Below are 27,432 nucleotides of genomic sequence, written 5' to 3'. Positions count from 1 at the left end.
GCTTTCCAGCCAAGCAGCAGATGCCAATCTCATATGCATATTATAATATAAGATAAGATCAAATGGAACACTCATTACCTAATTAATTAATTAGTATTTTAAAAGGACTTTGACTTTTTATATTATTTAATGATACTTAAACTATTATATAACAACGTAAAGGTTTTGTTTAATTTTATATTTATTTCTGATTTTAGTTTTATCTATTTAAATTTAGATGTATTTTAATTATTAAGTTTGATTGTATTTATAATGACAATTTTGATTACTGATTATTTCAATGTATTACGTCCATCCTTAATTTTTATCAACACAAAATCAAATTATAGTATTATATTTAGCTATAAATGAAAATAATTACATTTATATACCAAACTGATTCTTTAATCTTTCAATTAAAAATGAGATCATTGATGTGGGCTAAATCGGTACATGATGATTGTATATTTTCGGAGGTTGATTGGTGGGGACGGCCTAAGGGTTGCAAGTTGGGTAGAAAATTGGGGAGGGATAAGGATTGTGTTTGGGATCATCTTCCTACGGGTTAGTTGAAATTTAACGTGGCTAGAGTAGTTGTGGAGAAGGTTGCGGGTTGTAGAGGGGTGTTGAGGGACGAAAAGGGAGTGGTCTCGGCTTCTTTTTCTAGTAAATGTGGTGCGTGTAGAGTGGAGCAAGCGGTAGTAATGGCTGTTAAATTTGCAACGGAGATGTGGAAGGTAAATGTTCCTGTAATTATAGAGTTTGGGTTGAGTAGTGTTTTTGATTGGCTGAAGTATAGACATTTACAATCATGGTTGGTAAGAAAATTATTTGCGGATATTGAAGGAGGATTACGGCATTTGGTGGAGATAAAAGTTTGTGGTCATAAATAGTCAAAAGAATGATATGGCTAATTCATTGGCAAACGCGGGACTATCTGGGAATCACTTTTGTAAAGCTTATTAGTAATTTGTTGTTTCTGATGATTTGTATTAATGCAGTCTACTTGCTGTTATATTTTTTGTAGGTTGTATTGCTATTTTTTTGCAGCAACATTGAAATTGCCCATGAAGGCACCAACATTGTAAAGCAATCTAAACTACAAATGCACACAACAATGTTTGAAACTCTCTAAGAATAGAGGATAATGAAACAATTGGCAAGTTTTGTGTCAAATTGTGTGAATTGTTGCATCAATTGAATTAGTATTCAAATTTAAAGTTGGTTAGGAAGGTTCTTTGATCTTTCCCAAAGAAATTCAGCATCAAAGTCACAACTATTGAAGAAGCCAAAGGTATTGATAATATGTGTGTTGATGAGTTAATTGGATTTCTACAAACATATGAGATCATAGCACTACTATAGAAGAGTTGCAAGAGTAGATAACCCTTTTATCTCATAACTTAAACAAATCTTTCAAATACCGACCAAAATGAAGCGAAAGTGTTGAGAAGTTCAAATTGCTCAACAAGGAAGATCCAAGGGAGTTGTTAGGCTATCAAGACCTATAAAAATAAAATCAATTTGAAAATATAAACTAATAGATCACTTGGTAGTTATGTAACAATAACAATAATATTGAAAATGTTCATATAGATTTTTTTTTCTTAAAAACATTGATTTGAACTTGTCATGATAAAATGTTTTTTTTTGTTTGTTAGAATAGTATTCCTACGAATAATTGACGTCAGCATTATAACTAATGATCCCTTTACTTGACTTGAACAACTTTTTGTCTTTATTTTCATACCAATTGGGGAGATGTCTTGTCTTGGGTTCGGAGCGTAGCGGATGACTTTCAAAAGATAGAGATATTGATGTGACTAACTGAACTGACAATACATTGAACTGGACCCAAGAAGAGTAGATTTTGAATCTATTTATGGATTTATTCATTTGTGACGTTCAAAGTGTGTCAGGCCGTGTCGATTTCACGAATCACACTCCAAACATGCGGGAAAACGTGTATTTTAGGTTTTTTGGGCATTTTAAGTCCTATATATGATAAAAATAAGATGGGAGCAAGCCGTCATAGAATACTCAAGAAAACAATTCAAAAAACACCGTTGAAGCCAATTCTAAAGTAGATTTCCATCAAGATTAAAGATCTCATTTTGATTTCTTTGAAGATTATTATAACTTTCCTTATTTCTTGTGCTTATATTATCCTTGGGATGTTTTTATTTGCTATCATGAACTAATATTTTAAATACCTAGGGAGATGAATTCTAGGATAGATTCTGTTATTTGATTTCTACTTTTTACGCAATAGATACTTGAATCTTGTTCTAAATTATATGTGCTTAATTATTGGTTTAATATTTCTAAACTATTAACCCATGTTTGATGTGCTTAAATCAAAGGAGGAATAGACCTTGTTTAAGAGTAAATCTAGTGTAATTGAGTAGAGTTACATACAATTCTAGAAATAAGACAACATGTAACACCCCCTAACCCCAAACCGTCGTCGGAACAGGGCTACGAGACATTACCGGATATATCAGACAACTTATGGATATTTTACAATTATTATAACATTCATAGTATAATTGAAGAATTATGTCCCTATAATGGACTTTCGAAGCCCAACACAAGTATTAAAGTGGAATGAAACGAGACTTGTTCGAGTATTCAGGGAAATATATTTTTTTTTATTTTACAAAAATTTCGACAGCATTTCTTCTTAATTTTTACATAAAACCCCCTGCAAATTCAAACTAAAAACCACCTAATCCAAAACCAATGGCACAATCAAAAACAATTTAAACCTAAATATATCTAAATCATAACCAATTCGTTATCATAGTCATTTAATAACTAAACATTCATAATATTAATCCAAATTAACTAATAACTTCATTTATTTATTTTATTTTTTTTCCAACTTATACCAAATTATATAATATAATATTTACCATTTTATCAAACTAATAACAAAATATGGTATACCATTCTTATAACTAACTTCACAAGTATATCTATATAACTTATACAACACCTAGTACATGCCACTTTCAATTAAGAAAGAAAACATCACCCAAAATTTGCTGGAGTCGGGATCGTTCAGATGCTGGACCAGGGTATCAGACTCCTATTAACCTGCGCACGGAAACAACCGCACGCTGAGTATTCCGTACTCAGTGGTATTACCATAATTCAAATTATAATAGCAATAAAGAATTTTAATTACCAAACATGTAACTATCTAATTTCACAAATATCAATTCATTCTTAAACTTTCATTAATTAATAATAATGATACAATTTTTTTTTATCTATTCTTCATTTCCATCACATATTACATGTAATAATTTCAATCACTACATGAACATTAAGTTCATGCCTTTCATTTTCAATCTCAATTTCAATCCACTATTCAACTTTTTCGTTTCTTTCAATATTCAATAATATAATCAATCAATTTATTTTAAATTTCTCATCTTAGATATTCACCCTATTAACAAATCCGGACTTTGACGGATACACGGATTCCAACCCAACACACCATTACGGCACATTGTGCCTAAAACGGTACATAGTGCCTGATCAGTATACGACACATAAAGTGCCTAAAACGACACACGAGGTGCCTGATACGACACACGAGGTGCTCGAAATACGACACATAAAGTGCTCGATCAAGAAAGCCGCAAATCCGTACACTTCCATATCCTATGGCATGCCAATTATATCCGACTTAGCCCGACTAGTTAATAGGGTATTTCAATTCTCAATTCACTTTCATTTCCATTCCAAGATTACTTTTAAATTAAAACTTTCACATTCAAATCAATTTACAATTCAATTATACATACACATTCACCATTCAATTCAATTCTCATTCAACTCAAATATCAATACTTACCTTATAATTCACTTATTAAATATAGAATTGATATAAAACATTTAATAAAAAGTAATTTGAATTATAGTAATACAAACCGTGAATTTCTCGTTTTAATCCTCGATAGCTTTCTCCTTTCCTTTGTGCGCCGATGTCTTGGGTTCTTTGTTAACTATGAAAATAATAATAATTTATAATCATCAATATAACACAATTCAATTTAATCCATGAGCCTAAACATGCAAATTTAACCATTTTTAATGTATATATATAATTTCACCATTAAGCTGTCTACTTGAGTCATTGTTACTAAATTATTTATATCTTGAGCTAGGAAACTCCAAATTAAGATCCACTAATTTTCCCTAAAACTAGACTCATATATCTTCTCACCATAATATTTTCAGAATTTTTGGTCTATCCAATTAGTACAGTTTATTCATTAAATACTCTCCTGTTATTTCATTTGACAGTTCTGACCTCTCTCTACTAAAAATAAATTATCTCATTGTACAGAACTCGAATAAGGTTCTTGTTTACTTATTTTGAAACTAGATTCATTAAGGAGTTTACAAATATAAATTACACTCCATAATAATTTTTGTACAATTTATAATGATTTTCCAAAGTTAAAACAGGGCATCTCGAAATCACCCCAAACCAGTCTTACAAAATTTCAAATATCTCTTGATTCATCAATTCATTGCTTACACTATTTATACTATAAGAAACTAGACTCAATAAGTTTTAATTACATATTTTTTTATCCTCTAGTTCAATTTATACAATTTTTAGTGAATTTTCAAAGTCAGATCATTGCTACTTCCCAAAACTGTTTTGATGTAAAATGCTAATAACCAAGTTTATAACACCAATTCACACCTTATTTCTATTCAATTTCCATCAAAATATTCATATAACTATCAAATTTTCATCATTTTTCTATAATTCCGAATTTATTTCAATTTAATCCTTAAAACTCAAAACTTATAGCTTAGTTTACAATTCAATCCTTATATCTATTCTAACTTGAATTTCATTCAATTAAACCCCTATTTCATCATTTTATTCAACATGAACTTTGTTTAAAAACCTAAGAAATTCCAAACTAACAACTTAATTTCATCAAAAACTTGTTTTAAGACTTCTAAAATATCAAAATTATGAGAAAAGGACTTGATTGAGCTTACCAATTAACTCCAAACTTCATAAACCTTATTTCCCCTTTTCTTTCTTCTTTCCTTTCTTTCTCCCCTGCTCTTCTTTGTTTCGTTTGCTTTCATTCTGTTTCTTTTAACTTATTTGTTTCTTTTATATATAATAATAATATAATATAATATAATATACTTAATTATTAAATATATATTTTTTTAATCAATAAAATCTTTGGTATTCTCCACGTTAACCGCCTCAGCTATAAGGAAATGGTTTAATTTCCTCTTAAGTCCTTCTAATTTTTCTTTAATCTATAATTAAACTTTTACCCTTATTCAATTTAATTCTTTTTACTAATTACTCTAAATTAAGCTAAATTTACTTAATTAAAGTCTAATTAACCACTCATTTTACTTCGTAAATATTTTTAATAAATATTTACGAATCCGTTTTTCAAAAATGGAGACCCGAAAATTCTCTTTTTCGGTAACAGTAAAATTCGGGTCATTATACAACATAAATCTACCGGATTAAAGTCAAATCTAATAAGGAGATCCATACTATTTTTATAAAGATTTTATAATTTTTTTATTTTGAATATTTTATAAAATTTAAATTTGTTGAGGTTTGATACTTTTGTAGATACCCAAGTTTCGTCCGTGATCCTTGAGTAATAAGAATTCGAGTTTTAATATGTGGATATCAAATCCCATTTTGTTAATATTTATTAGTTTTTGAAATATTATTATTATTATTTTGTATTCGATTTAATTTTATAAATTTAAAAGTCGAATCTTTCTAAACTTTGGGCTAATATTTGATTTGGGCCCAAATGTTTTCTTATTTTTTCACATGTTTAATAAATGTTGGGCTGTGGGCTCTTTACCTCAACATTTATAACTTTTCTTTTATATATGATAAAAAAATAGAAAATAGAAATTTTCAAGAAAGGCCCCTGAAATTTGAAAATGCTACATCTTGATTTTTATATTTTCTTTTCGATTAAAAAATCGAATCATTCATTTAATATATTTATTTTTAATTTATAAAAAATAAGGATCATAATTAAATACTGAAATACGAATTTTAATTTACGAATTGTAGACAACACATATTTAACAAAGTACCTATTTTAAGAGTTGCGAGGGTGCTAAAACCTTCCTTTCATCTAATCAACTCTTGAAGCTGAACATTTTTCACTAGATTTCTATCATAGACCCAAAATTATCTCTTTTTCTAAAAAAGGATTTTCTAATTTTTTAAAAAAAGTGATTTTATAGATGTATAATTTGGTGGTAAACCTAAAATTCTCATATTTATCAATTATTCGCCAAATTAGAAAATTAGCTACAACATCTTTATTATTTTTTGATATTTAATAAATCTTATTATGCTCAAATTGTGAATTTTCTTTTTACCTTTTCTAAATTACATTTCTATCAGCTAATAACTTTATATTAATTTCAATTAAATGAAGATTGTTAACATTGATAAGTTCAAAGAGGTAACATTGGCACTAGGAATTGGAACAACAATATAATCGATGCTAAAGCAATATTATTTTGACGTAAATAGCCACATACAGAGTATAAAGACAGGGCAGATGAGATATGTAACAATGGCAAGTACGTGGGAAGGTTTTAAGACCACATAACCGCCTGTGCTGAAAGCAACCACCATTGCAACTGTGGCATAGCCAAGGAGCACAGTAACATATCGAGCTCGATTTAAAACTTTTTCACGCCTAACAACTCCTGATAATAGTCTATCCAGAACCTCTAAGTGGACTATGAGGGCAGAAATAGAGAAAATGAAGGCCAATGCGTTTGTTACAACAAATGCTTTAAAAGCTGCCTCATGAATCAAAAAAGGAGTGCCTTGCTCTGACCCTTTTTCACTCTCCAAACCACCCGGAACAGTTATTGCCGCTGCGAATGCGACGGTGGCTATAAGTGCTGCCACTATTAATTGAGCCTCTCTTGTCTTGTCCAAGTTTTCTGGAGAGGTAGTTGGCAAGAGAATGGGACGAACTGGTTCCTCCGCCACTTGATCATTCTGAATTTCTTCCAACAATTCTTTGATTTGCTTCTACCATGCCAGACACATTTACCGATTGTATTGAAGGTTTATTAAATATGTTAGTTCAAAACTTAAACATTAATAAAACCATAGCCATGAAAATGCAATATATATACACACCTGTTTATGATGATGTTTCTCAGATCCAAATGCATTTTTAACTTCTTGAGGTTTCATTCCAAAGGAACCTTCCAACTCCATTAGATTTCTGACTGATCCATACTCTTCAATCCAAGGCTCCAAAGACATCTGCCTTAATGGATGTCTAAAAGCCTGATAATGAAGTAAATTCAAACCTTTGTTGTCCACTTTTTCACAACAATCTGGACATAAAGAGAGAATCTTTGAAACTGTTACATCATAACCTTGCCTGGCTGCCATAAGAAGGGGTGTCATCCCCCTCTTTTTGTCACCTACATAGGCAGCTGATACATCCCTTTTCAACAGTTCTTCCACAACAGAAAAGCAACCTAAGTGTGCAGCATAATGAAGAGGGGTGTGTTCATCTTCATCTCTTTCCTTTGTCAAATTCCCCTCCTTCTCTAATATTACCCTTATTGCCTTTAAATCCAAGCAAAAAAAATAGATGTCAATAGACCTGTTCTTCATTTATTTCAAAATTTAAAAAAAAATGGAACTAACTCAACAACATACGTGCATCTCCAGCCATAGCTGCTGCATGCAAAACTGTTCTACAGTGGGGGCCGCCACGAGCTGTTGATGTCGATTTATCTAATAGTACACTCAGCACGCCTCCGTCTCCTCTCTTAGCTGCTATGTAAAGTGGAGTCTCCTGTTTTTTGTTGGCAGAATACGGAAAATCAGGGTCTTCAAACTCCAACAATGCTTTCACCACTTCAACATTGCCACACCCTGCTGCTTCATGTAAAGCCGTGTTGGATTCCTGATCCGTAATCCTCAACATCTCCCTCACTGCAATTAGTTGATCCGTTCCCAGCTTCTCTAAATCTCCATCTCTAGCTTTTGCACAAGACTTGATTAGAAGTTTCACAATAGCAGAATGTCCATACCTTGCTCCAACGTGCAAAGGAGTTTGACCTCTAGCATTCGTTTGAAGTAGCAGTGACGGACACTGGCTGAGAATTTGTTTGATAAAATTTGATCTCCTTTTTACTTTTATTATAGCAATGAAAGAAATCAAAGCCGAAGAGAATGGTTCAGGTAGTGGGAGGAAGAATACTATTGTTGAGAGAAATCTGTCAAAAGAATTCTCCTGGGTTGCCAAGTTAACATGGAGCACGTTATCATGGTTTAGGGTCTTTAGCGACTCAAGTTGAAGCCCCTGGTTATTATTGAATACTTCAATGTTGCCTTCTGCTGCTGCCTTATACAGCGAAGCATCCATGTGAGTAATGTTCTCTTCAGGCTCCTCAGGTTCCATTTTTGTTGATCTATATCTTCCAGGATAACACCAAACAAAATTGAATTAATTAGCTTGAAACATTCGAAGCTCAAGAAAAAAGTACTGCAAATTAAGAAATTTACCAAATGCCATACCAGTTAGTTACTTGCTTGCAAATCCTCCATTCAAGTCACCTACAAATGACAACTATATATAGTTGAACACTTCAGTAACAGTAATAGTGATATATTGGGTTAGAAGTGAGGTCAAAAAGTAGGAGCCTTTTATGGTGAAATTTGGTTTGAAGGAAACTGCAAAGAAGGAGAAGAATGGAAGAAAATGGGGTGTACAGTGTCGGTAGCTGAGAAAATTGTCACACACTAAATTTGTTCATGTTAGTTATTATTGAATGACTTAATTGTAAGGAAATGGCCCTAAAACAAAGTTGCATTATTAAATTTTAATTAATTAATGAACCTATTAAAAATAATGTTTCAAATATTTATTTACTAATAGTCCAACTAGTTTTAAGCTTTCCAGGAAAGCAGCAGATGCCAATCCCATATGCATATTATAATATAAGATGAGATCAAATGGAACACTCATTAACTAAGATAATGAAAGCTTAAATTATATCAAACTTATTGATAGTATATATTAATGCATATTAAAAGACTTTGACTTTTGGATATTTATAAATATTATTTAATGATAATTAAACTATTATATAACAACCTAAAAGTTTTGTTTAAATCTATATTTATTTTTTATTTTAGTTTTATCTATTCAAATTTATTGTATTAATTGTTTAAATCTATTCAAATTTACTTTTGTTTAAATCTATATTTTAGTTTTATTTTATTTGAAGTCTTAAAACATTGACACTAGGAATTGGAAGAATATTGTAATCAATGATAAAGTAATATCCCCACAATAAAGTAGTCAAAAATAGTAATATCCGCACATATTAAAAGCAAGGGTGAGGAGTCACTAAACTAACTAAAATCACGATAAAGGCAAGTGCAACTATTGAATAGTAGTATAGCTATGGTGAGTCAGGAATATCGTATCTACGAGGATTAAAAGTAATAGTAATTAATATCTTTTTATTATCTAGTCGATAAATTGAGGACTTATTTTTGATCCAAAATTAACTAAACTAATTACTAAGAACGCAACAGAGAGTGAATTGAGAAAATATTTGAAGAAAACCAATGAGACAGACAATACCTAGAAAAGAATCCACCTAAACTTCATTTATTATTCTGAATCTAAATTAAATAATTTATTTACTTGTACCTTGATCCGTAGAAATCCCTAAATTATGTTAATATCTCTTTCGAGAATAAGAACAACTGACTCTAGGCTGATTAATTGAAATCTCTTTCTAATTAAAACATCTATTGTCGCATTAACTCGATCTATGAATTCCCCTATTAGATTTAACTCTAATCCGGTAGATTTATGTCGTCCTATTTCTAGGATTGCATGCAACTCCACTCAATTATGGCAAATCTACTCTTAAATGGAGACTTTTGCTCCATTGAAACAAGCACATCACACTTGAATTAATATCCTAAAAATATTAAATCAAGAAATAAATATATATAATTAAGAACAAGAATCAAGTATTTATCATGTAATTCAAAAAATCAAATAATAAGATCCATCATAAGTTTCATCTTCCCTAGGTATTTAGGGGTTTTAGTTCGTAATTTGGAATGGAAACATCTCAAAATTAGAATAATAACAAGAGATAAGAAACCCAAATAAACTTTGAAGGAAATTTGAATGAAGATATTCAATCTTGAAGGAGATTTGCTTCTGAGTTGATTCTGACGGCATTGTTCGAGTAATTCCTTTGTTCTATTTTGCGTGCCCCTTTAGATCCTCTTCTCATATGTATTTATAAATTTTAGAATACTCAGAAACCCTAAAAATTGAGTTTTTCCACGAAAAAGAGAAGCAGGGTTCGAAATCGACACAGGCTGGCACATGGGTGTGTGGCCAGCCCGTGTGGAAGTGCCCAAGCCATGTGGCTCCTAAAAACAGCACTTTTTGTTTGATTTTGGTCCGTTTTTTGCTCCTTTCATTTTCCTATGCTCACTTAAGTATAGAAACATAAATTTAAATGATTAGGAGCATCAAATTCACTAATTTACATAATAAATCATCCAAAAACATGCCAAGCATGAGATTAAAACATATTACTTTTATGGTTTATCAGTGGAAAAGCTTTAAGACTACATAACTCCTTGTGCTGAAAGCAATCACTATCGCATTGCAGCCATTGCATAGCCGAGGAGCCTAGAAACAGATTGAGTTCTATATGAAACTGTTTCACGCCAAAATTTAAATTGATATAATAGATTATCCAGAACCCCAAAATGGATAAAGAGGGTAGAAACAGATAAAATAAGGGCCAATGCATTTGTTACAACAAATGCTTTAAAGGTTGCCTCATGAATCAAAAGGGGGATGCCTTCCACTGAACCTTTTTCACTCTTCAAACCACCAGGAATAGTTATTGCCACTGCGAAGGCGATAGTGGCTATAAGTGCTGCCACTAATAAATGAGTATTTCTTGTAGCCTCTAATATTTCCATAGAAACATTTCGTAAGTGAAAGTGACGAATTGGTTCCTTTTCCACTTGATCATTCTCAATTTCTTCCAACAAATCTTTGATTTGCTTCTTCCATGCCACCCACATTAGTCGATAATATTATAGATTTATTAAATAAGTTAATTCAAATATTAAATTTTAATAAAACCATAGCCATGGAAATGCAATATATATACATACTCCTGTTTATGATGTTGTTTCCTAAAATGATTCTGTGCATTATAAGCTTCTTGAGGTATGATTCCAAAGGCACCTTCTAACTCCATTAGATTTCTGGCTGATTCATATACAATCTCAAAACCACCACGCTTGAAAACAGAACTTCCTAATAATTGGAAGACAGAGTCTCTAAAAGCCATATAATGAAGTGAATTCAAACTTTTTTTGTCCACTTTTTCACAACAATCTGGACATGAAGAGAGAATCTTTGAAACTGTTCCACGATAACCTTGCTTGGCTGCCATAAAAAGAGGTATCATCCCTCTCTTTGTTTCACCTACATAGGTAGCTGATACATCCCTTTTTAACAGTTCTTCCATAATTGAGAATTTTCGACCTAAGTGTGCAGTATATAACTTAAATTTTAGTTATTTTTGTTCTTATATTTATCTCTAAACATTTAACTTAAATTTAATTTCCACACAAGTATGGGCAATGAAGAGTCTAGTGGTTAGTGATAAAATTTTAGTTTACCCTTTAATCATATATTTGAATTCTTGCATGAACAAAAGTGAAAATATTTTTATGTCAATCTCTTTGTCACCTATGTGAATAAATTTTAATTTAATTTAATTTAATTTTTGTTAAAAGAATCTGATGAGTCAGTAGTGGGATGGGATCTGTTTTGTTTTATTTTGAAGAGAAATTTTAATTAATTAAAAAATTCCCACATTTCCCACCTTCTTGTTCACGTTTTTCTTTCCTTTTTTCTCTTAGCTAGCAATTGTTTTTTTTTTCTTCTTGTTCTTTAATTATTCGAATATTATTTGTTTTTGTGCTTGGGATTTTCTTTGAAACAAAATGCTTGGGCTGGTCCTAATCATTGGAAATATAGGAAAAAAAATTAAAGATAATCATGGGTGCAATGTAATGATGATGATCCATAATTGTTGTTAGAGTTGTGTGACCCAAATTCTAAGAGATTGTTTCCAAGTCAAGTTAAACAAAAATATATTTTCTTTCTAGAAGATTTTGTATTTATTAGTATAATATATTTAGCATTTATTAGCATAGTTTATTTGACATTTTAATTTAGCCTATAAATAGCATCTTTTACAACCTTAGAAAATATACCCATTAGATATTAGGACTCATAACACATTTAAAGAATTTTGTGTTTACGTTTTGAGGGTTCTTTATTTTCGGGTTTTTGGGGTTTAATTTTTATCTCCATCTTTTATACTATTCATTCTTTTGCCATTATAGTAAAAATATCTTTGCCCGTGGTTTTTATCCTCTTTGGAGGAATTTTTCCACGTTAAATTTGTGTGTTCAATTTCTCAATTTATTCTGTTATTTTTTGCTTGTTCGTTGCTTAAATCGGGTTAGTCCTAATAAGTGGTATCAAAGCTAGTTCAATTTTTTATACACCAGCCTGTTCAGAGATAGCAGCAACAAGGTTTGAAATTGAAAAGTTCAATTGTGAGGCAAATTACAATCTATGACAAGTTTGGATGATGGCAATTCTAGTTCAAACAGGCTTGAAAAAAGTTGTTATCGGGAAAAAGCCTGAGAATCTAAATCAAACAGAATGGGAAGAGCTTGATGAAAAGGCCTTGTCTGCAATCCAGTTGTGCCTCACGAATACGGTATTGATGGAGAAGACCCCATCCGCATTGTGGAAAAGGTTAAAAACTATTTATGTGACTAAGTCTCTGGCTAACTGTTTAATGTTGAAACAACGTCTATTTACGTTTCGTATGAACGAATGTGAGCTTCTTAGAGATCACACCAATCACTTCATTACTCTTTTAAATGATTTAAAGAATGTTGATTAGGCTATGCTATTATTGTGCTCTTTACCCATTTCATACAAGTCTTTCAGGGAAAAACTGATTTATGGTAGAGACAAACTCTCGTTCGAAGATGTGAAGGGTCATTTGTTGAGTAGAGACAAACTCGACAATGAGTTTGGTTTGGATAGCAAGGCAGATAGGCAACCTTCCATTTTGGTAGCATCAAAGAAACGAGACAAAAGGTGTCGCTATTGTAAAATTATGTCAAATCAGATTGTTATAAACTACGAAATAAAAGAGCTGCTGAGAGTAACGAGCATGATGTAGCTGGTGCTAATTTGGCCGATGAAGGTGGTGATGATTTCTTGTTAGTGTCAATGAGTGATAACTCCAAGCTCACGTCTGAGTGGATCCTAGATTCTGAATGTTTTTTCCACATGTGTCCCAATAGAGAATGGTTCTCCACATAAAGTTCGGTTGAAGGTGGAGTTGTGCGCATGGGAAACGATTCATCTAGTAAGGTAATTGGTATTGGTACTGTTAAAATTAGGATACACGATGGGACGATTAGGACACTCTCAGATGTTAGGTATATACCTAATTTATGAAATAATCTCATCTCCTTGAGTATTTTAGACTTGAAAGGATGCAGAATCAACATCGAGTCGAGTGGTATTAAAGTATCTCGTGGAGCTCTCGTTTTGTTAAAAGGTAAAAGAACTGACAGTCTTTATATTCTGGAAGAATCTATAGTGGCCGATGAAATCGGACGTCCCTCGTCCATTACGGAGTCAAAGTCAACTTATTTGGAACGGAGGGAACTTGGTCATAGGAAGGAAAAATGTATGACCGTTTCATTGAAGAGAGGTTCTCTTTTGGATAAAGGTTTTGAAAAGTTATGGCACTGTGTTCGTGAAAATTAGACTCGGGTTAGTTTTGATTTGGGAGTACATAAGTCGAAAGCTAGTAGTCTTCCAACTTCTAAGCACAGATTCGACTCAGTTAATTCCCTACATAGTTCAAGATAGGCCCGTGGCGGGCTTTGGCAAAGATGGCGTTGAAAGAATTTGTGTCAATGTGGAAATTGTTAGAGTTGTGTGACCCAAATTCTAAGAGATTGCTTGCAAGTCAAGTTAAATAAAAATATATTTTATTTCTAGAAGATTTAGTATTTATTAGTATAATATATTTAGCATTTATTAGCATAGCTTATTTGACTTGTTAACTTAGCCTATAAATAGCGTCTTTTACAACATTGGAAAATAGACCAATTAGATATTAGAACTCATAACACATTTAGAGAATTTTGTGTTTACGTTTTGAGGGTTCTTTGTTTTCAGGTTTCGGGGTTTAATTTTTATCTCCATCTTTTGTACTCTTCGTTCTTTTGCCATTATAGTAAAAATATCTTTATTCGTGGTTTTTATCCTCTTTGGAGGAGTTTTTCCACGTTAATTTTGTGTGTTCAATTTCTCAATTTATTCTGTTATTTTTTACTTGTTCGTTGCTTAAATCGGGTTGATCCTAACAATTGTCTTGGGAAGAGCAAAATGAATTTGGTGGTTTTAACAATGAAATTTGCCATGGCGATGTTGATGAGTCTGGCACATTTTTTTTTAGCCTTGTCAGGTTAGTAAAATTGAAGTTGAATATGATAAGACTTCTAAATAAGTCGATGTTCAGTATTTGAAAAAAACTCTTTGAGGCCATATGCAACAATCCTGAGTTTGCGCTTTGGAAATCTCGGGGTTGAATTCATGTCAGAAAATATTCAGGTGTGTAATTTTAACTCGAAACATTGATTAAAACTTAGAAAAATTTAAAAACAGAGGTTGTTTTCAAAACTGTTCTGCATCATACGGTCTGGGCTATTTGGGCTGTGTGGGCTCATTTTTTTCTTTTTGAAATTTTCACTTAGGCTTATTTAACTTAGAAATTTGTAATTATACCTCCCGTAGGGTCCGTTTGGCTTAAACAAGACTCAAAATACGACATCTGTTGATATGTGTCTATATGTGTTGTGAGTAAGGTATGTGAAAAATATGTTTACGTTCTGTGTTTTGATAATTCTGAAAGTATATTATGTATGATAAGCATAATTTGTATTAATAAATTTTGTATAGGTTATTATGTTAATGACATTTACATAAGCATGTCATATTTTTTATTCGTTACGATTGTATGTTAGCATGTGCATTGGGGTGGGTTTTGATATGATGGAGGAAGTGTTTTTGGTAGTATTACTATAGATTCTGGCAGTTAAATTGCAATATCTGTTTGATAGCTCAGCTGCACCATTATGAGTGGCATATCACCATGACCCGACTAGATGGATAGACTCTTACAGTCTTAATTGGTGTGATTGGTTGGACAGAGTTTGTATGTAGCGGATGGGGGTAGAATTTGTGTTTGCATTTGTATCTAATTATGAACACACATCTGATTCCGTATAAGAGATTATTTTTGAGATTATGATTCTAAAATTATGAAAATTTCGTTTTGACATATGATTATGAAATATGACATTCTGATTTGTTATAGGTTTCTCGTAATATGATACGTCTGTTATGATATATGATATACTCTGATATGTTATATGATACGATTCTAATTTATTAAAAGATATGGGTTCGATACGTCATGTAATATGAAAATTCTAAATTGATTGCTCGTGTTTGCATACTTCTTAAGGAAAAATTCTATTTGTGCCTCGAGTCACACACTGGGCTTTTAGCTCACTCGTTTATCTTATATGTTTCAGGTGTACTTCCGACTTAAAACTTGGCGGTGACTTCGGAGCTCGGTTCACACAATTTTGTATAAGCTATTTTTTTTTTAATTTCAGACTTTACGGTCTTTCATATTTTAATTTGATTTGAAACGTTAAATTCTTAGTTTTGGTATTTGTTTTTGCGAACGTTTTATTTAAAACTCGTAAACACACCTAAGATGACATAATTAATGGATCTTATGTTTTTAAGAGATAAGAATTTTAAAAGTATTTTTCCCTTGTAAGATTTTGAAATTAATTACGACTTTTTACAATTCAATTGGTTAAACATTCAGGATTGTTTTATAAAATTAATAAAACAAGATTTTCGTCTAAGTGCTTACACGCGTTCTTTTGAAAACTTGTGTTTTCCATAAATTAAATAACTTTATTACTCTGGAATTAAAACTAAGTTCTTTTTTTTTACAATTTCTTTTACGAACATTGTAACCTCCATAATCCGATTTTAAGTTTAGGTCGGATTTGAGGTGTTACAATACTCAGCATGCCATCGTCTTCTCCCCTAGCTGCTATGTAAAGTGGAGTCTTCTGTTTTTCTATTGACAGAACACGTAAAATTAGGGTTTTCAAACTCCAACTATGCTTTCATCACTTCAACATTGCCACACCATGCTGCTTCATGTAAAGCCGTGTTGGATTCCTGATCCCTAGTCCTCAGAATCTCCCTTTATTTACTTGATCCATTCCCAGCTTCTTTAAATCTCCATCTCTAGCTTTTGTGCAAGACTAGATTAGAAATTCAACAATAGCAGAATGTCCATACCTTGCTGCAACGTGCAAAGGAGTTTGACCTTTAGCATTCGTTTGGAATAGCAGTGATGGACACTTCCGGAGAATATTTTTGATAAAATCTGATCTCTTTTCTATTTTTATTGTGGTAAAGAAAATACTCGAAGTCAGACGAATAATAGACATGGTACGGGGAAGAGTTTGATTATTAAGAGAAATCTTTTAAAAAGCAAGGCAGCATCCTCTTTTAAATAACAGATGGAGCACGTTGTCAAGGTTTGGGGTCTTTAGTGACTCAAGTTCACGCTGGTTATTATTGAATACTTCAATATTGCCTTCTGCTGCTGCCTTATATAGCGAAGCATCCATGTGAGTGACGTTCTCTTCAGGCTTCTCAGGTTCCATTTCTTGTTAATCTATTTCTTCCTGGATAACACCAAACAAAGTTTAATTAATTAGTGATAATACTCTAGAACGACATATTTTTATGTGCTAATTGCATGTTTATTTTGAGTATGACCTTACTAATTTGAGCTATTTATGGTCTTTTATCTTTCAAAGATTAAATTGGAGGCAAAAGGAAATTTAAGGGTAAAAAGTGCAAATTTGAAGATACAATGGGCCAACATGCAACATAGGGAAAAAGGTGATGCCAAAAATGCAAGTATGGAAGACATAAGGGCAAAAGTACAAAAGAAGAGATTTTATATGTAACGCCCCAATTTTCGGGAATTCTGTGAATGTTGGCATAGGTTTAATTATGTTAGTGGGCCTCTAGAAAGCCCAAACTTAAGATAGAACCCGACAATTTTAGTTAATTTTTGTTCCATAAGAAAAAGGGGGTGAAATTATGAAATAAGACCTATGTGAAAATGTTTGAAAATGCTATAGGCTAAATTGAAGTGGCCAAATAAATAGGAGTGCAAAATAGGAGGATTTGCATGACGAACCTCCCATTTTACATGAAGTGGCCAGCCATCATGTTATTGTAGACAAAATGTACACTTGATATCCATAATTTATGGTACAAATTGATAATAGGTTAGGTAAATGTTCCATGATAATAGGTTAGGTAAATGTTCCATGATAATGGGTTAGGTAAATGTTTCATGATAATGGGTTAGGTAAATGTTTCATGATAAGAATTTCATGTCTTTTGTATTAAAGAATTAAATGGATGAAATATGAAGTTTTATTAAAAGAAAAAGGGGTGAAAAGAACAAAGTTTTGTCCATCTTTGTTCATCATAGCTGAAAGTTAGAGAAGAGAAAGGAGAGGAGAAAGCTCTTGAGTATTTGGTCATTAGGAGGAGGAAAATTGAAGGTAAGTTCTTGGTACCTTGCTTCTATTTTGAGGTTCATGAGTTCTTCTTGATTCTACCTTAACTCTTGAAGTATATTTTGATTTTTAGTTGTGTTGTGAGCATTTAGTCATGAATTAAAATGAAGGAAATGGTTGTTGTTTCATGTTCTTTTAATGAAAAATGGAAGATAGGTGAAGTTGACCCAAACAAATGAGCATGCTTGTGCCTTAGATGTTAAAGGGAAAAATCAGCTAACATGTTGTGCTTTTAAATGATGAAATGGAGATTATTCTTAAGTAAAATCATAGATATGTGATGATTGATTGGTGATATACATGTTTAAATAACATGCATGCAAGGTATGTGTGAAAGAGTGATTTGGTAATAAATCTGCTTGGGACAAAGAAGATAACGTGACTTTGGAAAATCACCATAAATTGTGGGAGATGAGAAGCTAAATAAATTATGTAATTAAAGCTTATTGAGTCTAGTTTCTAATGAAATAAACGAGAACATATTTTGAATTCTGTACAATGAGAAATTTGATTCAGTAATGAAGAGTGGTCGATTAGTCAAACAGTGAAACATGCGAAGCTTTGAGAAAAATCTGGTATTGATTGGCCAAACCAAAATTCTGAAAATTTTATGGATATAAGATATATGAGTCTATTTTCAGGAAAATTAACGGAACTTGATTTGGAGTTTCTTAGCTCCAGTTATAAATGATTTAGTGACTGTTGCTCGTGAAGACAGCTTGCAGTGAAATTATGATTATGTGGTAAACATTGACAAAAATTTGTTAATGAGTTGCTTATTGATTTCTTATAAGCTTACTATGATCTATAGATGTGGTTGGCAATATTGTAAGGGGTTAATACGTAGTTTGTATTTGAATAGTTAGATTAACGTGTTAGTAATCCAATTGTAGGTGGTTCGTGTGTGGATCTCGTCAAGATATCGTCGCAAAAGTGTGTAACTAACACCCTCTTTCTTAGTCTAGATCGGCAAAAGTCGAAAAGCCGAAATGCCGAAAACCAGTATTTTGTAGATTTGCGAGTGTGCGAATGCTCGTGAGGTAAATCGATTAATGTTTTTGGTAAGCTGCAAAATTTGGATTGCAAAGTGCATGATTTTTGTGCCCTCGATATTTTTGGGCTTAATGGGCCAAAATTGGAATGATAGGCCAACGGGCCCAATTCGGTAAGAACCCTCGGTACGTGATTCTGTTAGTACGTGAAAAGTAGGAATATGCATGAAAAACCCTAAAATAGATAAATTACTGAAATACCTTTAAAAGTGGAAAATTTATAGTTTTACCCCTAGTAGATAAATTACCGAAATACCCCTAGGTTAAATTGACCTAAATGCATGTTTGATCGTTGTTATTTATCGCATGCCATGTTGTTATTATCGATGCATGGGACCGGGATATTGACGGAGGAAGTACTGAAAGTGGCTTGTCCACGATCTTGAGGCTTTGCCTCAATTTATCGTTAATCGAGCAACAAAGTCGCAATCGTGGAGTGTTGGGTGGGTGGGTTGAGCTATTCCCACATGGAGTGTATGGCTGGTACGGTGGAGTGTAGTGGTTGGTGGGTTGAGTAGTCTCCCCAAATGGGCTTGCATATGTTTACCGATGTTGCATATATTTTGAAATGGGCCTATGGGCCATACATCATTATCTCAATAAGGGCTAAGGCCCGCTTATTGTAATCTGAAAGGGCTCGCCCAATACCATCTATTACTGAATGGGCTTAGGCCCAATAGGCTTGAGCTGACTTGGGCTTTGAATGGGTTTTCCTTACACACTGAGTTTCCCCAAACTCACCACTTTTATTTTCATCCACGCAGGAAATCCCCAACCATAGTGGGCTTGGAGCTGTGAGGGAATTCGGAGTGGCCACCCATTCTGAAAGTTTGATTTTCTTCTGGTGAACTGGACATCCTTTTATTTACGTTTGAATTTTTTGGGCTTTTAAATGTAATAAGGCCACTTAATTATTTTTGATGGTTTTAATATGTATTACTAAGATAGGTAATACTTATTTTAACTGTTGAAATTGGATAGCTTTAGGGCGCGTTTTCAAAAACAACAATTGATTTCAAAATAACACGACAACAAGCAAAGCTTCCGCAATGAAAGTATTTTTCAAAATTAATCACTTTTCCTAAAAATGACTTAATCAAATCGGTTTCCTAGAAATATCCATGACGTTAAGGTGTGGCAATGGCGGTATGCATGTCTAGGATTGGATCCGAAGGGAGCTTGGTACTTAAGCAGTCCGATGAACTCACCACCTCTTTTTCGGTTTCCTTCCTGGTGCACAGCTTCCATTCATTTTAACCCTTAATGAATTAATCTTTTGAACATCAAGTACGATTTTCTGGATTTAGAATGGAAATTTTTTTTTAACATTTTTGATGTGGCATGCCGGATCCGGCTATAACTTCTGGGCCGGGTTTGGGGTGCTACATTTAGTGGTATCAGAGCCTAGGTTGCAACAACTCGGCTGTGGAATGGGTTTATAAAAACAAAGATTTTCGAAAACGAAAATTTTATAAAGAATGCAAAAACTCGATTTTCAAAATTTAGATCTTTAGAAGGTGGCATTCAATCTCCTACCAAGTCCGTAAGTATTACTCGAACTCTTCTCAATATTTTTCTCAATTATCTGTTCGCATCAAACCCTACTAGGATACTCTAGATAGGATTATTCTGAAACCATAGGAAAATCTGATAAGAGATTGAAACTGTAGCTAGACTTCGATTCTGCGAAAACAAACTCTGAACTACTGTCTGATTCATAAAACATCTGTAATAAACACTGGAATATTAATTGATGCATAAAAATTCCTAATCAAGATAATACGATATGAGTACAAGAGGCCGTGGACGGAGCTGAGGAAGTGCTCGAGCGAGATCTTCGTCTTCGAGACATATGCCGGCGGTGAATGCACCGGTACCACCGACAATAGAGGTAGAGTCTCATGACCGCGGTGCCGGGGATGATGCCCTGTCACAGGTAATGCTTCGTGTTCTGGAAAGGGTTGCCGGGACAAGTTCGGGCAACGGAATTCGAGGATCGATTTTTGAATGACTTTGAGCTAACGGAGCGGAGATCTTTAGGGGCGTGTCTGGTATAGCCCCGAATGTGGCGGAATATTGGTTGGAGGCCACAGAACGGATTATGGACAACTTGGACTGCTCTGAGGAGATTGTGAGTGGGGTATCTGTAGTAAGTCCTTTGGGTCACTCGGTTAGGGTAAACAAACTGTATAGGGGTGTACCCTTAGAAACTCAAGGTAGGATTTTCCCTAGAGATCTGATGGAGTTACCGTTCGGGGAGTTGATCTCATTTTGGGAATGGACTGGCTTGTTAAGCATAAGGTGACTCTGGATTGTGCTGCTAAATGAATGGTGTTAAGGACCACAAAGGATGAAGAGGTTATGGTGATAGGTGAGCGAAGGGATTTTTGTCCAATGTGGTGTCGGCTTTAAGAGCCGAAAAGTGGATTCGAAAAGGTTGTGAGGCCTATTTGGCATTTGTAAGTCAGTCAGAAGAGGAGGGACTGATAGTGGATAAGGTTAGGACTTTAAAGGAGTTCCAAGATGTTTTTCCGGAGGAGCTTCCAGGATTGCCTCTGAACCGAGAAGTTGAGTTTCGAATAGATTTGTTGCCTAGAACGGCGCCTGTGTCCATCGCACCGTATAGGATGGCACCGAAGGAGTTAGTGGAGTTAAAGGCTCAAATTCAAGAGTTGTTGGACAGGGACTTCATTAGGCCAAGCGTGTCTCCATGGGGAGCACCGGTGCTATTCGTGAAAAAGAAGGATGGTACGATGCGGATGTGCATTGATTATCGCCAGTTGAACAAACTGACGATTAAGAATAAGTATCCACTACCAAGGATTGACGATCTATTCGACCAGCTTAGAGGAGCTTCCGTATTTTCCAAGATTGACCTTCGATCTGGATATCATCAGTTAAGGGTCAAGGAGGCAGATATCCAAAAGACGACATTCAGGACTCGGTATGGTCATTATGAGTTTCGGTTATGCCATTTGACCGATTTAACGCTCTTGCAAAGATTTATGGATCTGATGAATTGCGTGTTCCAACCATTTTTGGATCAGTTCGTAGTCGTCTTTATTGACGATATCCTGGTATATTCTGAAACTGAAACGAAACATGATGAGCATCTCCGTATAGTGCTGTAAGTATTAAGGGAGAAGGAACTCTTCGCAAAGTTCAGCAAGTGTGAATTTTGGTTGAGGGAGGTAACCTTCTTAGGACATGTGGTCTCTGCCGAAGGGATTAAGGTGGACCCTCGAAAGATTGAAGCAATTTTGGAGTGGAAGCCACCTAGGACGGTGTCGAAAATTCGAAGCTTCCTAAGGTTGGCAGGATACTACAGAAGGTTTGTGGAAGGTTTTTCTGTAATGGCAGCACTTTTGACAAAACTCATAAGGAAAGGAGTACCGTTTGTATGGACTAAGAAGTAGCAGGAAGCTTTTGAGAAGTTGAAGAAAGTTCTGACTGAAGCACCTGTGTTAATTCAGCCGGAGTCTGGGAATGATTTTATTGTGTACAGTGACGCATCACACGTGGGTTTGGACTGCGTGTTAATGCAAGAGGGTAAGGTGGTTGCATATACATCACGATAGCTTAAGCCTCATGAGGGAAACTATTTGACTCATGATTTAGAGTTGGCAGCAGTGATATTTGCACTTAAGATTTGGAGACATTACTTGTACGGAGAAAGGTGTATTATATACACTGACCATAAGAGTCTTAAGTATTTGTTGACTCAGAAGGAGCTGAACCTTAGGCAAAGGAGATGGATTGAGTTGCTTAAGGATTATGATTGTTCGATCGAGTATCACCCAAGCGTGGCTAATGTGGTAGCCGATGCTCTAAGTCGTAGAGCTGTATCTGATCTGAGAGCAATGTTTGCTCGTCTGAGTCTATATGATGATGGAAGTCTGTTGGCTGAGTTGCAAGTGAGGCCAACCTGGGTGGATCAGATTAAGGAAAAACAGTTGAACGATGAGTCTTTGGTCGCTCGTTTTCAACAAGTTAAGGAAGGGGAAAATTCTGAGTTTGGGAGCCAGAAGAGACGATGCAATAGCAATACCCTCATCTATTTGGATTAGGCAAATTTCGAGGACGAAATTTCTTTAAGGAGGGTAGAGTTGTAACGCCCCAATTTTTGGGAATTCTGTGAATGTTGGCATAGGTTTAATTATGTTAGTGGGCCTCTAGAAAGCCCAAACTTAAGATAGAACCCGACAATTTTAGTTAATTTTTGTTCCATAAGAAAAAGGGGGTGAAATTATGAAATAAGACCTATGTGAAAATGTTTGAAAATGCTATAGGCTAAATTGAAGTGGCCAAATAAATAGGAGTGCAAAATAGGAGGATTTGCATGACAAACCTCCCATTTTACATGAAGTGGCCAGCCATCATGTTATTGTAGACAAAATGTACACTTGATATCCATAATTTATGGTACAAATTGATAATAGGTTAGGTAAATGTTCCATGATAATAGGTTAGGTAAATGTTCCATGATAATGGGTTAGGTAAATGTTTCATGATAATGGGTTAGGTAAATGTTTCATGATAAGAATTTCATGTCTTTTGTATTAAAGAATTAAATGGATGAAATATGAAGTTTTATTAAAAGAAAAGGGTGAAAAGAACAAAGTTTTGTCCATCTTTGTTCATCATAGCTGAAAGTTAGAGAAGAGAAAGGAGAGGAGAAAGCTCTTGAGTATTTGGTCATTAGGAGGAGGAAAATTGAAGGTAAGTTCTTGGTACCTTGCTTCTATTTTGAGGTTCATGAGTTCTTCTTGATTCTACCTTAACTCTTGAAGTATATTTTGATTTTTAGTTGTGTTGTGAGCATTTAGTCATGAATTAAAATGAAGGAAATGGTTGTTGTTTCATGTTCTTTTGATGAAAAATGGAAGATAGGTGAAGTTGACCCAAACAAATGAGCATGCTTGTGCCTTAGATGTTAAAGGGAAAAATCAGCTAACATGTTGTGCTTTTAAATGATGAAATGGAGATTATTCTTAAGTAAAATCATAGATATGTGATGATTGATTGGTGATATACATGTTTAAATAACATGCATGCAAGGTATGTGTGAAAGAGTGATTTGGTAATAAATCGCTTGGGACAAAGAAGAAGAACGTGACTTTGGAAAATCACCATAAATTGTGGGAGATGAGAAGCTAAATAAATTATGTAATTAAAGCTTATTGAGTCTAGTTTCTAATGAAATAAACGAGAACATATTTTGAATTCTGTACAATGAGAAATTTGATTCGTAATGAAGAGTGGTCAGATTAGTCAAACAGTGAAACATGCGAAGCTTTGAGAAAAATCTGGTATTGATTGGCCAAACCAAAAATTCTGAAAATTTTATGGATATAAGATATATGAGTCTATTTTCAGGGAAAATTAACGGAACTTGATTTGGAGTTTCTTAGCTCCAGTTATAAATGATTTAGTGACTGTTGCTCAGGAAGACAGCTTGCAGTGAAATTATGATTATGTGGTAAACATTGACAAAAATTTGTTAATGAGTTGCTTATTGATTTCTTATAAGCTTACTATGATCTATAGATGTGGTTGGCCGAATATTGTAAGGGGTTAATACGTAGTTTGTATTTGAATAGTTAGATTAACGTGTTAGTAATCCAATTGTAGGTGGTTCGTGTGTGGATCTCGTCAGCATATCGTCGCAAACAGGTGTGTAACTAACACCCTCTTTCTTAGTCTAGATCGGCAAAAGTCGAAAAGCCGAAATGCCGAAAACCAGTATTTTGTAGATTTGCGAGTGTGCGAATGCTCGTGAGGTAAATCGATTAATGTTTTTGGTAAGCTGCAAAATTTGGATTGCAAAGTGCATGATTTTTGTGCCCTCGATATTTTTGGGCTTAATGGGCCAAAATTGGAATGATAGGCCAACGGGCCCAATTCGGTAAGAACCCTCGGTACGTGATTCTGTTAGTACGTGAAAAGTAGGAATATGCATGAAAAACCCTAAAATAGATAAATTACTGAAATACCTTTAAAAGTGAAAAATTTATAGTTTTACCCCTAGTAGATAAATTACCGAAATACCCCTAGGGTTAAATTGACGTAAATGCATGTTTGACCGTTGTTATTTATCGCATGCCATATTGTTATTATCGATGCATGGACTGGGATATTGACGGAGGAAGTACTGAAAGTGGCTTGTCCACGTCTCGGAGGCTTTGCCTCAATTTATCGTTAATCGAGCAACAAGGTCAAGAATCGTGGAGTGTTGGGTGGGTGGGTTGAGCTATTCCCACATGGAGTGTATGGCTGGTACGGTGGAGTGTAGTGGTTGGTGGGTTGAGTAGTCTCCCAAATGGGCTTGCATATGTTTACCGATGTTGCATATATTTTGAAATGGGCCTATGGGCCATACTCATTATCTGAATAAGAGGCTAAGGCCCGCTTTATTGTAATCTGAAAGGGCTCGCCCAATACCATCATACTGAATGGGCTTAGGCCCAATAGGCTTGAGCTGACTTGGGCTTTGAATGGGTTTTCCTTACACATCGAGTTTCCCAAACTCACCCCTTTTATTTTCATCCACGCAGAAATCCCCAACCATAGTGGGCTTGGAGTCGTGAGGGAATTCGAGTGGCCACCCATTCCGAAAGTTTGATTTTCTTCCGTGAACTGGACATCCTTTTATTTACGTTTGAATTTTTGGGCTTTTAAATGTAATAAGGCCGCTTAATTATTTTTGATGGTTTTAATATGTATTACTAAGATAGGTAATACTTATTTTAACTGTTGAAATTGGATAGCTTTAGGGCGCGTTTTCAAAAACAACAATTGATTTCAAAATAACACGACAACAAGCAAAGCTTCCGCAATGAAAGTATTTTTCAAAATTAATCACTTTTCCTAAAAATGACTTAATCAAATCGGTTTCCTAGAAATATCCATGACGTTAAGGTGTGGCAATGGCGGTATGCATGTCTAGGATTGGATCCGAAGGGAGCTTGGTACTTAAGCAGTCCGATGAACTCACCACCTCTTTTTCGGTTTCCTTCCTGGTGCACAGCTTCCATTCATTTTAACCCTCAATGAATTAATCTTTTGAACATCAAGTACGATTTTCTGGACTTAGAATGGAATTTTTTTTTTAACATTTTTGATGTGGCATGCCGGATCCGGCTATAACTTCTGGGCCGGGTTTGGGGTGCTACATTATAGCACAAGACTCTATTTAATGTTTAATTATATTAGGATAATTATTAAGGATTATTATTTAGATTTAATTTTAGAATTTATTTTCATTTATCTTTAATTATCTTTATTTATTTTTATTTATCTTTTAGAATTTAATTAGGAATAGGCTAGGTTTCTTAGTAATATAAATAGGGGATGAAGTGACACAAATTTCGTCCATCTTTTGCTGTAACACTCTGTCCCCCATAAATTTAGTCTTTTTGTTCTTTTCATATTTCAATAAAAAAAAATTTCCTTTCCATTATTTTTATTTGTTTTTCCCCAAAAATCATGAGTCACTAAATCTATCTAGCCGAAGGTTGTCAAAATTTCCCAAAAAGGGATCATGAGGCTCAGGATCCGTACTTAGCCTTCTCGACGAATATTCATCGCTTCTCTGCATTACGGGGCTGACACTTCCATCCATGTCCCTTCAAAGGTGATCTTTTCAACATGTGCAAAGGCAGCTGCTTTGTATGTTTTGGGAAGGTTGCACAGTCGGTTCGTTAGCTTACTACCTCAAAGGTTGGCGAGCCTAAGAGACAAAATGGTGTGGGATTCGCCATTGAAAAGAGATGATCTAGCATAAGATAATCCTACAGAAGCGATTGTTGGCTAGAGTTAGCTTCCGCTAAATTGTAAGTCTAAATTCTTAAAGCTGGTGGTCGTAGGCGTCCTCTTCCACTATAACTGGCTTATCCTATTTGAGAAGGATCACCTAAAACCGAGGATTGGACCGGAGGCTGGAATCTCTCTATAAGAACACCTTTTTCTCAACTTTATTTATTTCTATTATTTTTAATTTTTGCTATCCTAATCAAAACTTTTAATTCTATTTTTATTTTATTTTTCCAGATCAAAACTTTTAATTTTGTTTTTTATTTATTTCTTTTCCAGGTACGCAAGTTTTCTTGGGTACGATTCTTACCAGGATTCCGAGGAACAAGCAATTGTCTAAATCCGGTCCTTGACAAGCGTCGTTTTGCCTATCAAAATAAAATAAACCTCTTCAAAAATAAAATAAATAAATAAAAAGGTAGAATAGTGGAAGAGGGTCGATCCACAGGGAGTTTAATGGAATTTTTTATTAAATTTCTTGTTCTCGACCTAGGAGCTGAAATGGAAAATAAAAAAAGGTGATTTGAGAAGTAACAAGAAAATAAAATAAACAAGCAAAAGCGCAAAGGAAGATGTATTAAAATAAAAGAAATAAAATAAAGAAGATGAAAGATTAAGTTGAATAAACACGAGTATAAGAGTCGCCTCGAGCTAGTTTCGTCAATTCCCACGATCATCGAAAATAGATTTTTGCTCCGGGATTCATGTCAG

At 34.0% G+C, this 27,432-nt stretch overlaps 3 protein-coding genes and 1 long non-coding RNA gene across 5 annotated transcripts; 1 reads left to right on the top strand and 3 right to left on the bottom strand.

The window, feature by feature from the left end:
* Window positions 1-6,522: 6,522 nt before the first annotated feature.
* Window positions 6,523-8,806, bottom strand: LOC128279346 (uncharacterized). Of its 2 annotated transcripts, none has more exons than XM_053026883.1 (3): window positions 8,576-8,806; window positions 7,712-8,475; window positions 6,523-7,618 (listed from the first exon to the last, which is right to left on the bottom strand). In XM_053026883.1, the coding sequence occupies exons 2-3, from the start codon at window positions 8,457-8,459 to the stop codon at window positions 7,566-7,568; spliced, it is 801 nt and encodes a 266-aa protein (XP_052882843.1). In that variant the 5' UTR covers window positions 8,460-8,475; window positions 8,576-8,806; the 3' UTR covers window positions 6,523-7,565. The 2 variants fall into 2 exon arrangements, with proteins under 2 accessions (XP_052882843.1, XP_052882844.1); XM_053026884.1 differs by having other exon boundaries at window positions 7,423-7,618; window positions 7,712-8,469.
* Window positions 6,536-7,453, bottom strand: LOC108459156 (uncharacterized). Its single transcript, XM_017758513.2, has 2 exons — window positions 7,178-7,453; window positions 6,536-7,066 (listed from the first exon to the last, which is right to left on the bottom strand). Exons 1-2 carry the CDS (start codon window positions 7,451-7,453, stop codon window positions 6,536-6,538), a joined length of 807 nt encoding a protein of 268 aa, XP_017614002.2.
* A 1,887-nt stretch (window positions 8,807-10,693) lies between the features above and the next one.
* LOC108459155 (ankyrin repeat-containing protein NPR4-like) lies at window positions 10,694-11,583 on the bottom strand. The gene is made up of 2 exons (XM_017758512.1): window positions 11,221-11,583; window positions 10,694-11,113 (listed from the first exon to the last, which is right to left on the bottom strand). The coding sequence occupies exons 1-2, from the start codon at window positions 11,581-11,583 to the stop codon at window positions 10,694-10,696; spliced, it is 783 nt and encodes a 260-aa protein (XP_017614001.1).
* A 6,082-nt stretch (window positions 11,584-17,665) lies between these two features.
* On the top strand, window positions 17,666-19,944 carry LOC128291423 (uncharacterized). Its single transcript, XR_008281200.1, has 2 exons — window positions 17,666-17,842; window positions 19,674-19,944. It is a non-coding gene; the product is annotated as an uncharacterized LOC128291423 (long non-coding RNA).
* Window positions 19,945-27,432: the final 7,488 nt, after the last annotated feature.

The sequence above is a fragment of the Gossypium arboreum genome, chromosome 4 (assembly GCF_025698485.1).
Source record: "Gossypium arboreum isolate Shixiya-1 chromosome 4, ASM2569848v2, whole genome shotgun sequence".
In the NCBI taxonomy this organism is placed as follows: Eukaryota; Viridiplantae; Streptophyta; class Magnoliopsida; order Malvales; family Malvaceae; genus Gossypium; species Gossypium arboreum.
Note: the sequence above shows the minus strand (reverse complement) of the source record. Positions and strands in the feature narration are given on the sequence as shown.

Coding starts and splice junctions, on each gene's coding strand:
- LOC108459156 (XM_017758513.2), bottom strand. CDS start 7,453: ATGACACCCCTTCTTATGGCAGCCAGGCAAGGTTATGATGTAACAGTT. Junction 7,067..7,177: donor AGAAACATCATCATAAACAG/GTGTGTATATAT, acceptor CTGGCATGGTAG/AAGCAAATCAAAGAATTGTT.
- LOC128279346 (XM_053026883.1), bottom strand. CDS start 8,459: ATGGAACCTGAGGAGCCTGAAGAGAACATTACTCACATGGATGCTTCG. Junction 7,619..7,711: donor AGCTATGGCTGGAGATGCAC/GTATGTTGTTGA, acceptor TTGGATTTAAAG/GCAATAAGGGTAATATTAGA.
- LOC108459155 (XM_017758512.1), bottom strand. CDS start 11,583: ATGGAAGAACTGTTAAAAAGGGATGTATCAGCTACCTATGTAGGTGAA. Junction 11,114..11,220: donor AACATCATAAACAGGAGTAT/GTATATATATTG, acceptor GTGGCATGGAAG/AAGCAAATCAAAGATTTGTT.